At 43.8% G+C, this 14,982-nt stretch overlaps 1 protein-coding gene across 2 annotated transcripts in view; it reads left to right on the plus strand.

The window, feature by feature from the left end:
• COMMD10 (COMM domain containing 10) overlaps positions 1-14,982 on the plus strand; it is a 769,929-nt gene that overhangs the window by 362,702 nt on the left and 392,245 nt on the right. The window contains exon 6 of one of the 2 annotated variants that reach the window (XM_069226680.1): positions 13,134-13,224. The exons of the other annotated variant lie outside the window; for it this stretch is intronic. Within the exon in view, the coding sequence (XP_069082781.1) occupies positions 13,134-13,202 (69 nt within the window). The 3' untranslated portion in view covers positions 13,203-13,224. Of the gene's footprint in view, positions 1-13,133; positions 13,225-14,982 lie in introns of those variants that run through there. 2 annotated transcript variants of the gene reach the window in all.

A 14,982-nucleotide genomic window follows, 5' to 3' on the forward strand; every position in this document is an offset into this window, starting at 1 on the left:
ATAACTTGATTTACAGTTAACAGAAGACTGCATTGTGAATTAGAGATAAGGTCACACATTGTGTCAAATGGAACATTTGAAGCACAGGGTCTGCTGATTACAAAAAATAAAATTCTGATGAATAATATGCCTAACTTCAGATATCTTATCTTTAGATTATACATAGGTGCCAGGCTGTATCTGGAAGATTGTTAAATACAGCCTCTGTGTGCCAGTAACTGGAAGTCTTCTCCACCCCAGGAGTGACAGCTGAAGCCACATACAAGTGCTGCACCAGCTCACTTTCTTTCTTCACATTCGTGTGCGATTCTGGACCTCATTCCTAACTTTTTTCTTGTCAGCTGAAGTACTTTTTCTCTCAAAGCTTTTCCAATGTGCAAGGGAACCCGTCTACTCCTAAACTACAGAGTTTAAACCTTGTATGTCTTGTTGAAAACAGATGTCTGTGACATATCTCCATGAGATGTGTATCTTGTGTTTGGGTTCAGGCCACAACTGCAAATAGAGCAGAGAGTGTGCACTTATACACCTGAAGGTAATCTGGGATCCCAAAGCCAAACTGTACACCACCAAACATGCAGGAAATTGCATACGGCCCGCTCTCAACGTCAAGGACGCAGACCCGTACCTCTCTTGCAGCTGCTCCTGCAACAAGTCTTCATGTAAATCCAAATGCAAAATGATGCATAAGTCCAAGTGAACCTCATTCCTAGCCTTGCCATTCTCTTCTTTGCCACCTGTGCCCCCAGAACCCACTTCGGGTTCAGCTCTGACTTCTGTGCAAACTCCATTTCTGGCACTACAATCCATCCCATTGTCCTCTCCAACTCTAAACCAGGTCTGTCACGACCTCAGCTGAAGTTGCATCCCGGCACTGACAGTCAAACAAATATGAGGCATTTAGAAAGAGAATATTTCCATCAGCTAGCCTCAGCCTTAGAACGGTCAAACCAGCTATTTGCTGGATTGCTACTCTCATGCGGTATGGGCCAGGACGTGGCAAAGTATTTCTTACACTGATGCCTGGACATGACTGACTGTTTAGGCAGATTATTTGGAATTAGTGTAGTGCTCTGGTGCCACACATGAATAAGGTCCACTGGCTTATCGAGTGACTTTCAAGTGTTGCTTATGGTTATGCCGTTTGATGTATCTTACCTTTTGACAAGAAGTTTGACTCAACTCTCGAGCCCTCTAAAGAAAGAAGAGCCATGGTGCACTCCCTCCGTCTCTCCACACTAAGAGGGCAGTTTTCTCCAACAATTCTGTCCCTTTGAAGCACTGCTGCGGGTTTTACCCACAGGCAGCGTCAAGACCACCACCTCAACAGCAGGCAAGCCAGGCATTTTGGGGTCAGGATAGTGGATCTAGCAGACAATGTCCAGGACCGCAGAGACAGCCAAAATCTCTGTCCCTGGGCCCTCAGCAGCAGCCACCAAGCTGCTTTAGATTCCACTTAGCAGCACACAATATCTTGTGGGAGGCAGAATCAGTGATTTTCTCTATCTGTGGCAAACCATAACATCTGACAGGTGGGTCCTGCAGATAGCCCAATGGGGTTATGATCTACCATTCCTTTCCTGCCCACTGCATCTTCTACTCAAATCAGAGTCCTTTTCAGGGGACCATTTGCCCGTTTTACTGCAAGAAGTTCAGGCTCTTTTGAACTTTCGTTTGGGCAGACTAGTGAGCTTCTATTATTTCTAACGATTGTAACATACAACACATTGTTTTGGCATCGGTCAGAGATTTCAACTAGCCCATTGCATGTATATGATAACAAACCTTTATTGTTGTTTGACTGTTAATACTTTCCCCCATGACTTTGTTATATTAAAAGAGGTTGTCCCGTTTCCCTGACGTGTTACCTTTGAAGCCCTATCCTGAAACTGGGGATGGTAAGCACAAACAACTATTTATAACCTGTGTGTTTTTGCACTTTTCATTTAATTTCACAATGTCATTTGTGACTATTATTTCCATATGTTGTCTTTTCCTAGGGCGACCCTTTTTTTGACGTAGCAGGTATCCTCAATGTAAGTGACTGCTTTTTGTTCATAACCTTCCCCCAAAAGGGTTGATATTAGATTATTGTTTGGAGAAGGTGTTTTTTTGAGTAACGGTCCTGATGAAGCGTCACCAGATCCGACTGGACCAATAGACGCGAAGCATGTAGACCCACGATCCGAGGCCCTATTACCTATTTGGTCCTCTCGTGTTTTTGTACACAGTAAGTGAGCATTGTCACTCACCTTTACTCTCCTAGTGTTTTTAACCTTGGTCCCCTACTTATGGTAACTGATTAAATTTATGATGTATATCTAAGATGGATAACCAATTTTACCTCTATTTTTCTCTCCATATGGTTCAGGTATCTCAATTTAGGTAGTTACACTACACGACCTGGTTTCTTTTGTTACACTTAGAGCAATATGGTTAAGAGCCCCCCTTTGGGGGAGCCCGTTAGGCATTGCAGCACTGGCCTGACGAGGAGCTTTCCCGATGATGAAGCCAGTCATCCAATGTGATGCTTGAGGGCTCTCACTCCTGTAGGATTAGCTTCTCTTTCTTTAATTGGAACAGTGTACCTGTACATATTCTTTTGAAAAAGAGCCATAGAGTCCCAGCCTCGCAATGGGAACTGGGTGTTAGTCCTGTTATTTCCTATTGCATGCAAACGCCTTCATCCAATTGTAGTTCTCCAACTTCTCAATGCCTTCCTGCAGAAGAACAAATTCAAGATGCTCATTCTAGCGGAGGTTCTAGCTGCCCTGGATTCAAGAGATTGGTTGATAGCGTTGTACTCCTTCACAAAGGCTGCCTTTCATCAGAGCCCTCCTGGATGTGGTGTACTTCTGGGCTGTCCCTCCTAATCAATAAGCCTAGGAGATTTGGCCCGTGATCTCTGTGTTTCAGCCTGTGTCCATGGTCTCAGTGAGGGCTTGCTCTGAGGCTTCTTGGCCTACTGGCTTGCAGCATCCTTCTCGTCAAGCATGCCAGATGGCACATGTGGGCTCCACAGTGGGATTTGAAATATCATTGGGCCTAGCACCAATGGAAGCTGTTGAATTCCAACCAGGTTGCGGAGGAGACTGTGAAGAGCTGCAATAGTGGCCGTAAACTGCAGTTGGACCAAGAACAGGCCCCTCTCCTTAACCCACCCAGGTGATGATAGATCTGTTGATTGGTGGATTGAGGAGGTCACGTGGGAGAGGAGGAGATCAAAGGGCTCTGGCCTTTGACAGAGACCTGCCTCCACATCGGCCTGCTGGAGTTGTGGGTAATTCACTTGCTGTTGAACATTGAAAGCCTTCCTGCTGTCCATCAAGGGTAGGCTGGCACCAGGTCCTCACGAATAACATCACAGACATGTGGTATTCTAACAACCATGGCAGGTTAGGGTTCTGGACTTTGTGCCATGAAGTCCTGCACTTCTGGGCTTGGCTGATTCGTCAGGTCAGTTCCCTGATTATGCACCTTCTGGGTGAAGTAAAACTGAGCTGACAACGCCTCACAGCAGTTGCACCTGGAGATGGCACTGGGTGTCTTTCAGCACTGGGGAGAACCCTGGCTTGATCTCTTTGGCACCACCGAGAACATACAATGTCAGCATCTTTTTTGAGTTCCAAGAAGTGTGTGTGTGTGTGTGTGTGTGTGTGTGTCTCTCTCTCTCCTTTCTCTCTCTCTTTCTCTCCTTTCTCTCTCTCTCTCGCTCTCTTTCTCTCTCCTTTCCGTCCCCCCCCTAGATTGGAGCCTAGAACTCTTGTATGCTTTCCTGCTATATCCTCTCTTGCCTCTATTTCTGAAGATCATCAAAACAACAGGCCAATGTTTTCATAGTGGCTCCAGATTGGGCAAGGAAAGTGTGGTACCCAGAACTCCTGGGCATAAGCATCTGTTCTCTGGTTGGGAGGATCTTCTGTTGCAGCAGCAGAGCAGGGTTTAGCACCTAGGCCTGCTCCATCTACATCTCCATGCGTTGAGATTAAGTGGCAGCAGTTGGCCTTTTCATGTCTCCTGAACCAACTCTCCTTGTTCATATCACCTGTGATTTCTCAAAGGATTGATTTACAAGTTTCCTTCTAAACCCTTCATGATGCCACAATGTGACCTTAGTTTGGTACATACTTTCATCATGTATGTCTCACTTAAGTCGCTGCACCATTGTTCTCTATGTCTCCTGACTCTGAAGATGGTCTTTCTCATTGTGATAACCTCAGCTCTTTGCATGAGTGAGCTTCAGGCTTTATCAGTGCAGCTGCCCTACATTATCTTGTTTCCAGACAAATTTGTGCTGAGTACTAGAGCCACAGTTCTTCTGAAATTTGTGACTCCGTTTCACATTGGACAGTCCATCATTCCTGCAACATTCTGTGCCCTAACTTGCCCCTCAAAATAGGAGGAGACCCTAAAAGAGTGCTCCGCTTTTACATCTATTTCACTTTCGGTTGGACAATAAGCTCTTTGTGGGGTTCTCAAAAGGCAAAGCAGTGTAGAAAAATACTTTGTCAGGATTGATCGTCCTCTGCTACACGATGGCCAAGAAGATATTCCAGAAGGATTGAGGGCCTATTCCACCAGGGCCGAGGCTGCTACCACTTCACTGGTACATGGGGTGACAGCCCTGGATATTTGTCAGGCTGCAAAGTGGGCACATATGCACAAAATTCTATTGCCCTGATATCCAGGTCCTACGGGAAGGGCATTTTGGCCGTTCGGTCCTATGGAACTTGTTGGTGTGAGTTATTCCACAGACGCACCACCAGGGGAGGTACTGATGTGGTATCTATTCCAAATGTGAGGAGTCTACACTTAGATATATCCATCAGAAGTCACTTACCTTCTGTAATTCTCTTTCTAGTTGATACACTATCAAAACACAGATTTCTTACCACCGTCCCACCCCCTCGTTCTGTAGGATGAACTCTTTTCCATCAAAAGGGGTCCCAAATTAGAGATCAGCATACTGCCATGAACTTTTTGGTCTCCACATCCAATGGCGTGAACAGTGTCCGGAGAGAAACTGACATTAGTATGCTGGGGTGGTGCATATATGCGGCTCCTGCCATCACTTCCAAGACAGAGTGGAGTCAATACTGGAGCACAAAGGGCTGTGCTGAAAAATCTTCTGGATCGGGTCTGGCACCTAGGGATAGTCTAAAAGTGAGAAATCTGTGGTTAGGTAGAACATCCACCAGAAGGAGCACTAACGTAACTTATTTTTCAGTTGCTAAAAGCATACTGTCTTTAAGCTCTCAAACACACATTTGCGTTCTCTGATTATGGCTCAAGCATGAATTGCAGTATGTTTGTTTGAGGGGGACCTCAATGACATTTTGTGCTTAGTGGTACATGGTAGAATATTTCCCAAAGTGGGTCATGATGTATGGATGTTTGGTTTTATATTTACGAAGCACAACGTTTTACTTGGCACAGGCCCTTTTCTGCCTTTTGGTACAGAGAAACTAGCTGAATGTTGTGGATGGCAGAACAAAGCTGGCCTATATTCTGTAATTTGTTTTATTGCTACTCCTGATTCAAAAGTGGCTCACATTAAAGGCTTGTAGGTCTGTAGCGTTATGGAGAGATTCTGGGATGGAATTCCATAGTTCGAGTGCTTAGATTGAGGTATGTGTAGCTCAGCTTCTAGGTGTTTGAAAAGTGCTTATTGGGTGCAGAATATTAGGATGTAACACTGACTCCTTCCAGGCAAGACGAATGGGCTAATTCCTTAGAAACTTTAATGAATAATGCTAGGTATCTTAAACTGAATCCTGTTGGTTACTGGCAATCAGTAGGAAACTTTTAGGACGTTTGTAATGAGCCTGATTTTTAGAGTCGAGAGCAGCACTTTTTGTGTTTAAAGTCAATTCATACAGTGTTGCTTAAGGCCATGATAAATGCTCTTTTCATAGTGCAAGTGGATACTATGGTTGTTTCGAAGAAGACGGCCAATCCGCTGATAACTACAACTTGTCAGTGGATTTAAGGAAAAGTAATTGTTTTATCATATGCCTTAGATAACCAGTGCTGCTGCGGAGTCTAATGGTGTAGTGTGAAAATACTCTGTCTTCCATCTATGCTAGACTTAGCATCCACTAGTGCTTACCCGTGCCCCTCCCTCTAACTTCAGGGGAGGCCAAGTGACCAGATTCCCCCATTTCATTCCCCTGAATTTTAAAACCCATGCTGTAACTGTAGTGTGGTACTTCATTTTTTAAAATGAGCATTGTTTTTTAGAGTAAATGAGGTGAAAGTAAAATCTTTTAAATAAAAGGCATCTTGTAACCCCAAACTTATGATGGTTTAATACGATCAGTATAGTACAGTGATACGAGAGACCACATCTACAAACTCAGAGGCTTTTCAGTAGGGAATCCAAAAACCCTAATTTGTGTCAGAGGCCCTCTCACCGACAAATGTAATGAGTAGAAATGACTTATGAATGTCTCAGTTGAAAGCCAAAGCATAGTATATTGAACTTACAACTACATATTATGAGATCTGTAAATCATGAAAGTTCCATGTCTGTTTCTTTCTTGTCTCTATTCTGCATGCACAAATATCACAGGAGGTGATGATCTCCATCAGATCCCGGTCTCTGCTCCCTCTTTGCAGTAGTTTTGATCTTTGTGTAGCCCACTCTTAACTTTCTCTCCTGGCTTAAAGAATAGTGTGGCGGCAATTTAGTGACCTGAGATAACCACAGTTCCAGTTACATTTTGAAATCCGATCTTATTCTGTATTTCTTCAATGTTAGTTTCTAATTGAAGGCATCTTTCCTGGCCTGAATGTGCATCCATTGTCTGGTCAATCCAGCTGACCACTGATGATCTGAAAAACACTTGCAGGGGTGTAAAAGAGGAGTGTGCCTTGTAGAGGTAATGACATTTGAAGTTAACACCAGTTCATGTAAGGGGGCATATTCCATGAACCTGACCACTTGACAGTGTCTTCTGGGCTGTCTGAAAAAGTACAGTGTGAACTCAATGAACCAAGGACTTTTTAGGGACTTGCCAGAAGCGCAGTATTATCTTTATTTTCTCTGATTTCTTAAATAGCATATTCCAGATAGTTGTAACCTGAGCTAAAAATCATTTGTTTCCAATTTAATTCCCTTTGTATGAAGTGAGAATGACAGGGAATACTCATGGGAAATAATGCAATTTCCCTTTTGCTGTAAAAGGTGGAAAATTGTGAATAATGAGTATTCTTTATGGGGTACAAAAAGTACAGGACGTAATGCATTGTACACATTTTGAATGCACTTTCGGTATCACGGTTTACCAGTGTATTGAACAGGCGGTATGTGTGATGTGTTCTTAATGTTTGAATTTAGCAAAAATTGAGGCTTCAGATTGTTTTTCTTATCAGCCTTCACATAACATATGCAGGGGAACCCAGAGGTAGATTGCAGGTGTAATATTTGCATGCCAATGTGAAAGAGATGACTTCCTGGAGAAAAAAGAGAGAAAAGGAAAAATTGCAATTTAGAAACTTCTGATTCTAAAAAAGAAACAATATTGACAGCCACGGTTGCTTGCTGGATCAGGTCGAGCACTTCATCATATTGAGTCCAAGGCTCTACATCTGGGGAGATGCAGAAGCGCAGGATCCTCAAAATTAGTGCTTTTTGAAATCCAGGCTTGGAGACTGCAGCAAAACTGGTGAAACTTTACTTCATTTGGAAAGCAGGTCAAAAAGTCTGAATGCAATTTCCGAATATTTTGTTATCACCCATGCAATTTTAATTTTTATGATTAAATCTCACAACTATTACTCTTCACAGCAGTATGAAATCCTCATGGGGTTGTAGATAAGATAGAGCCTAGTGGTTAAGAGTATTGGATTGGTCACATGAAGAAAGACAAAGAAATGACAAAGCAGCTGTCAGGAATGTGGTTATTAATTCGGGAGGGTGATATCCCTACCAGTTTATTAAACCCACTCCGGGCAGGTCAAAACACAGTTTTTTTTTGTTTCTTTTAAACCTTTATTTAATGGATTTTCAAAATAAAAAATAACCAACAGTATAACAATTGCTTGGGGTCATAGACGTCACATCTGTGGTATAAGACATGGCGGTGTGTAAGAGGGCATCTTACAGTTTTTCCTGGAGTAAACAGTATAGGGGTTGTAGCACATCACACTTTATTAAAAGAAGGATATGGTATCATAAAGTTCATTATTGCATTGGTAATGGATATAGAAGAGTCAGACAAGTCTCAGGTTCTGCCTGTGGAGGAGGGTGGGGGTTAAAAAAGCTGGGAATGGTTTAGTGCGAATTGTCAGGGTGAGTAAGTATACCCATAACGGGAACCAAATATCCTTTGGCCGAGCGGTGAGGGGTTGTAGCTGAGCATAGTCTTCACTAATCCTATTGCACTGTGACATACTTTTCAGCCAGGCAGCGCCCCTGGGGCTGTGGCCTCTGCCCCAGTGGAGTGCTGTTTCCTGCTTCACGAGTAGGAGGGCTATGGAGGCGAATCAACGATTTCCCACCAGGATGTCATGCGTGTAACCCAGAAGCGCCATCAGTGGGGTGGGCGCAAGCTCAACGTCTATCATGGCAGATATGAAGGAAACAATAGTGGCCAAGTATGGAGCCAAGTCCGCTTTAGAGGCATAACATTCAGGGCATAGGGATGAGCACGTGGGGTCAATGTGCACCAGTGTTTTGGGTGTGGTGTAGGAATTTCAAATGTAATAGCTTGTTTGTTTAATTGACAGAGACACATTTAATCTGTGCTCAGCAATTGGACCATAATTTGTCTGAGAGGGAGCTTCCTAAGTGCGCCTTTCAGGTCGTTCAAGCCCACATCGTGGTGTCCGGTTTAATGGCTAGACAGGTACGGTATAGTCTAGAGATCAGTCAGGTATTACACTCTTCCTTGCCTTTCTAGTTGAATTACACTCTCCTTATAATACAACCTCTGCCTGCCTTATTGCCTCTGAGCCTGCCCTACTCTTTCACATGCCAGCTGAATTACTCTGTACTAAACTTCAGTAAACTAACCATACCCCACCTTACAAATCATAACTTCCTTTAAGTAACCCTTCCTGCAATACCTAAACCTTTCTAACCTATCTGCTAATTTTGTTCCCATAAACCACGTTGTATCATTCTGTTCATAATATCTAACCTTCTCTACCCTATTTCCCATTTGAAAATGAAGGAAATCCTTATTTTTCCTTAAAGCACAAAACTAACCCAATAACCAACATATCTGCGGTAATTAATAACTACTTGATTAACCACTTGCTTTGGGCTACAGCAGAGCATGCTACTCTCCAAAAAGTGCTTCATTGTCTCATCAGGGGTAGTAAAAGCTATATAAATCGAACTACAACATAATACAATGCTATCACTCTTGACTGCCATATTCAGCACCACTAGTGCTTTTGGTAAAAATGGACCTCATTATAGACGATGCAGGACTTATACACCAGGATTTCAGGCTCACACTAACATCTTTTCTGCCTCCTCTGCCGTAGCAACCGCTGCTGCACATACCACTCCTGACATCATTTCAAACTCTGCCTGTTCTGCCTACTGCAGCCTGTCTGCTAGCTAAGCAAACAAACACAAATTATGTACGGAATGTGGAACAAATCAAACATTCACCCCAGTCAAAGTTCTGGGTTTAATCCATCAATTATTTCTGTGTTCCATCTATCATCTGTTGTTCTCGCATTGGTTACCCTAAGTTGGAAGGGTATGCCCAGACATGGGTCCCGTGCTCGCTATGCCGCCAGATTCAAGCTAGTCTTGCTGATGAGGGATGTGATACCCAGAAAACAGTCCCAGGATGCTTGTTTCTGGTCCAGGGAGGACCTGGCTTGGCAATTCAGGCTAGACTGTTCCCATGGGGAGCAGCGTCAAGACTGATTTGCATATGGCTGGGTCCAAAAGTGGAATGGCATGGCGAGCAAAAAAACTAATGGATTAAACCCAGATCTGTGACTGTGGGTGAATGTTTGATTTGTTCCGCATTCGGTCCATTATCTGTTGTTTTTTCATTTGTCTAGTAGCTAAAGCTAATTTCCAAGGGAGGGTGATAATCTAGGTAACGAGGACTGGAACATATTGCAAGGTACTTAAGATAATAAGTGGGGGGTCTATATTTTCCCCATCTCAAGGGTGAAGACACCTCCTGTGTTGGATTCCCAGCTAAACAGTAGGGCAACATTTCACTCATATGTGCAGAGAACATTTAACAAAGACTGATTGTTTCTTTATGACTTTTGTGGGCTTGCAAGGAAATCGGCCAAACCAGTATCCATTGCTTAACCATATGTAAGGTGGGGGGGGGTTTAAGGATTATGCAGACACTGTCTACCGTACCTGTATTCGTACCAAACCTGGAGAAAAAAGTGAAGACAAAAGGAACGCCCAATTTTGCCTAACAGGACAACCCACCTACAAGAGTATTCAACAAGAGGGCAGAGGACAGTATTGAAGGCAGATTTGCACATCATTGTTCTTGAGTTCAGGTTAATTCAGAGGCAAGTATTACATTCAGAGATTTAGGGCTACTGAATGTTAAACAGGGCCGACTATATAACTTCATGTACTACATCAACAGACAAAGCCATTCAGCAAAGCATTTCACCGTGAAAACATTTGCCAGGCTTTAGGGGCAATTGGCCTGATTTATTCAGTAGGTTAACAAAAGAGTGTCACAGGTGTGTTTTGTATTAGAGTCATGTGGATAAGGTTTAATGTTGGTGGTGCAAGCCACAGCAAATCCAATAGTAGTGCTAGGTCTATGCCAGCAGCAATTGGTAGCCGGCATTGTGAGGAGATGCCTTTTGGATCAGATGGTATTGCACTTTTATGGCACTTTTTTATTCACCTTTCAATTGTTACTCCTCATCCCATGCACCATGAGGGAAATTAACTGGGAACATTGGAGTACAGTTCTCAACATCGCAGCAAGGCCAAGATAATTTTGGTTCACAGATCTTCATCTTTTGGAAGCACCCCACATTCCTCTTGAGCCACACATCAATTCCTTATTGTGAAAATATCCATCACAAGCCGGCTTCTTTGATTTTGACAGTGTGGCTCATGAACATCTTGAATGTGGAAAATAAAACATATCAGATGACATCTGGGAGATTCCCTAACATCCAAAATAGTACAAAGTCAGCATTTTAGCGTCTACTTAATGGTGTGGGTACGGTATCAGCACAGCTCAGACAAATTCAGCCTTATTTTCTTGTGAGCTGCCCCTTTCTCTGGAGAATGATGAAGAGAAGAAAGTTGTGTTGTTTTGTTGTGTCAGTGAGTCTATGGTTTGTTATTTCAATTTTATATATCTATAGACCACCGCATCCATTCCAATATGCCCTGGTGTCATTATGACATATTTCTTAAACTCTTAGCTAAATAATGCTCACAGTCTTTTTTTCCAGTGGGAAATTAGAAGATGAGAGGTCTTTTAGTACCAGGTGGACTTTTATTTGAGGGTGGATGGAAGTCTACAAATGGGAAACACCAGTCAGTGCTTCATCCCTTCATTTGGTTAGCTTCTTCTTAACTGAGGGATGAGACTATTTATATATGAGAGCTCCCATTCCTCCTTTGCTGTACCCCAACCATGACTTCTGAATGGTTTGTTTGCTAGAGTCCACTTCTGTGTTTGCAGCTTTGTGGGCTTAGTTTCATATGAAGGTGTGTTGTGTGCCTGGAAACGTCTCTCTTTTCTATACAGGCTCTGCCCCCTTTCTGCCTCGGTCTGGATCGTGATCCAGGGTGCATAAAAGAAAGTGACGTTATCTCCTCTTATAGGTTTTTTCTTTTATGTTTCTCTGGACATCAGGATACAGGTAAAGCCCTTTCATCCCTATGGAGGGAGGTTGCAGCTTGGTAGTGCTGATATGGAAAGCCTGCATACATTCAGGAGACATTACTGTTTTCATGGAAAGGTTGTGAGGGAATCGGCAGTGGCCGGGTAGTCCTGAGTATCCATTTTCAACAAGCTGAGCCTATCTTCCCATCCACTGCTATAAGTGAGTGGTAAATACCTATGTCCAGGTATGTGAAAGTAAGTGGGATTCCCACCTCACCCCTTGATCATCAGATGCCCTTTTACTCACCAATAAAGCAACATTGCGAACGAAAGCAACATCGTATGTGTTCTACACATTGATGTTAATTATACAGTTCTACTTGCCATCTGACTTATAGGTTTATCCTCTCTCCTTCACCCACCGTTGATCATGAACTTTCAGGAGACTTGTTTTTGCAATTTAAATAGTCATTTGGACCTAATACCAGTATTAAAGTAAGTACTCCCTGCCCTCCCATTTTTTCTAGTTTGTTACAATCTTCAGTAAAACTGTAAGAGCTGCCAGTGTGGCTTTCTTTTCGAGGAAGGACTCAAATCTGTATTGTTTTGTATAATATTGTGAGCCCCTTGCATAGGCCATCGCTTTTATGATAGGCCCTCCGATTTTCTCTGATATACTCCATGCTACATTCTGCACTCAGCAACATCTCTGGTCTAGACCACTTACCTTTACCCCAGCTCTGATCTTTGCACCTTAAATCTATCTCTGACCCAAGTATCAGATGTAACTCACTCTTCTCTCCCATTAATTGGCTTTCCTAATCTCCCAGCACTTGGGAATTCATGGCCAATAGTATTTAACTTGTTGTTCAATGCCTGTTACCTGCAACCACTCATTACCTTCCCACTTGGATTGTCATCCCCCATTAGGCTACTCAGTCCTGTTTGGATATCCTAGTGTTATTGACCATCAGTTGTGCACGCCCCGTTTCCACAGCAGGCACCTTATTCCACTAGTATCCTTCATCCAGTTAGCCTCAACTCCGATTCCAGGTAGGCACACTGTGTACAATCTCTGGCTCAGTTTACCGAGAGTCCATGATATCCTGTCCCTGCCCCGCTGATTGAGCCTTCATGCCAGCTTTGCCACAGTGTTTAAGAAGTAGAATCACATCTTACATTCTTCCTGATAACTGCCTCAACAATATAACAATTATCCTGCTCCTCCTCTTCGTCTCTTTGATGTGCAGAGTGTAAGCTTGGTTATCACTGTATTGTCATCCTTTTCTTTGTTTGCTACTGGCTCTGCATGTTTACCTCCTTTCCGTTTTCTTCTAGATCCAGTCTCCGGCATCTGGTGCGGAAGTCATAGAAGGACCTTCACTGTTGCTTAGTCGTTCTTCTTAAATTACAGTTCCTGCTTTCAGCATTTTACCTTTCTATGATTTGTACACCATGGTCACAGTCTTTGCTTTGTCAGTGAAAACAAGACCTGTGTCTTCCCATCAATATTACCACAAGATGAAGACTATGATCTATACAGACTGCTAAGTCACTATGTGCACCTGAAAATTGCAGCACTTCGCGGGCACGTCAGAGTTTGACGGGCTATATAAGTGCTTCAGTTCTATAGCTTCTCTAGTTTACGGCAACCATCTTGCTTCCTCACTCATGATCAGCCCCATTCTTATAGTGAAAAGCCCAAGCAGTTGTTGCTCTTTAAGGAAAACTTTGTGGTGCTCCGATTAATGTTTAATGAACACTAACAGTCGGGTTAGTTTTAGGGGTGGGGTGGGGGGTTGGGGTAGTTTTAGATTTTAGGTGCGGGGTCGGGGTAGTTTTAGGGGCTGGGGTGGGGACTGGGGTTCGGGGTAGGATTAGGGGCGGGGTGGGGGGTTGGGGGGGTTTTAGGGGTGGGGGTCACTGTAGTTTTAGGGGTGGGGAAGTCGGGTAATTTTAGTTTTTAGGGGCAGGGGTGGGAGGTTGAGGTAGTTTTAGGTTTTAGGGGCTGAGGTGGGGGTCGCGGTAGTTGTAGGGGCGGGGTCATTTTTGTTTTTAGGGGCAGGGTGGGAGGTCACTGTAGTTTTAGGGGTGGGTTGTCGGGGTAATTTAGTTTTTAGGGGTGGGGTTAGGGGATCGGGGTAGTTTTAGGGGTGGGGTGGGGGTCATGGTAGTTTTAGGGGCGAGGCGGGGGTCTTGGTAGTTTTAGGTGTTAGGGGTGGGGGTCACGGTCGTTTTAGGTGTATGGGGTTGCAGTAGTTTTAGTAGCGGGTGTAATTTTAGTTTTTAGTGGCGGGATGGGGAGTCGGGGTAGTTTTAGGTTTTAGGGACAGGGTAGGGGGTTGCGGTAGTATTAGAGGTGGGGGGTCGGGGTAATTTTAGTTTTTTAGGGGCAGGGGTGGTCCGTCAGGGTAGTTTTAGGGGCAGGGGTAAGTTTAGTTTTTAGGGGCAGGTGTAATTTTACTTTTTAGGCGCAAGGGTCGGGGTAGTGTTAGGTTTTAGGGGAGGGGTTGGGGGTTGGGTTAGTTTTTGAGGCAGGCTGGGCGTTGTGGTAGTTTTTGTTTTTAGGGGTGGGGTGGATCGCAGTAGTTTTAGCGGCGGGGCAGGGGGTTCAGGGGAGTCGCATGCTGGAACCATGCATGCCGTTCCACACATGCCTTTACCAGGCATGCCTTTACAACAAAAAATAGTTGCTAAGGCATTCGTGGCAAAGACATTAGTGGTAACAACACGGTCATTGTTCTGACTGCGTTGTTCAGGCATGTGTGGTTCCATCATGCGTTGTTCCGACATATATTCACCGCTATGCAGTACAAATTAAGAAAAGCTTAAACCTCGATCTCAGTAGAGTACATGGTGTAATTTAAAATCACCCCTATAGGTGAAATGTGTTTTTAGAAAGAGAATGAAGATAAATATACTGAGTTAAATACAAAAAACAAATAAATGATTAGGTGGCAAGCCAAGTAAACAACAGTGATAGGGTGAGGCAAATGTAGGTGACGATACCTTGGAATTAAAACGCATATTAAATAGATGTTGGTGGCTTTGGTCCTGATTACGAGTGTGGCCATCCTTGGACCGCCACCATTGCGGTGGCTGCCGGACCACTGCAGTTGTGTCGGTCCGACTGTTGCATTACCGCCTTCCCATCCAGGATCTTTGATCCCGACAGGCTGATAGTGGC

Source organism: Pleurodeles waltl, chromosome 1_1, assembly GCF_031143425.1.
Source record: "Pleurodeles waltl isolate 20211129_DDA chromosome 1_1, aPleWal1.hap1.20221129, whole genome shotgun sequence".
In the NCBI taxonomy this organism is placed as follows: domain Eukaryota; kingdom Metazoa; phylum Chordata; class Amphibia; order Caudata; family Salamandridae; genus Pleurodeles; species Pleurodeles waltl.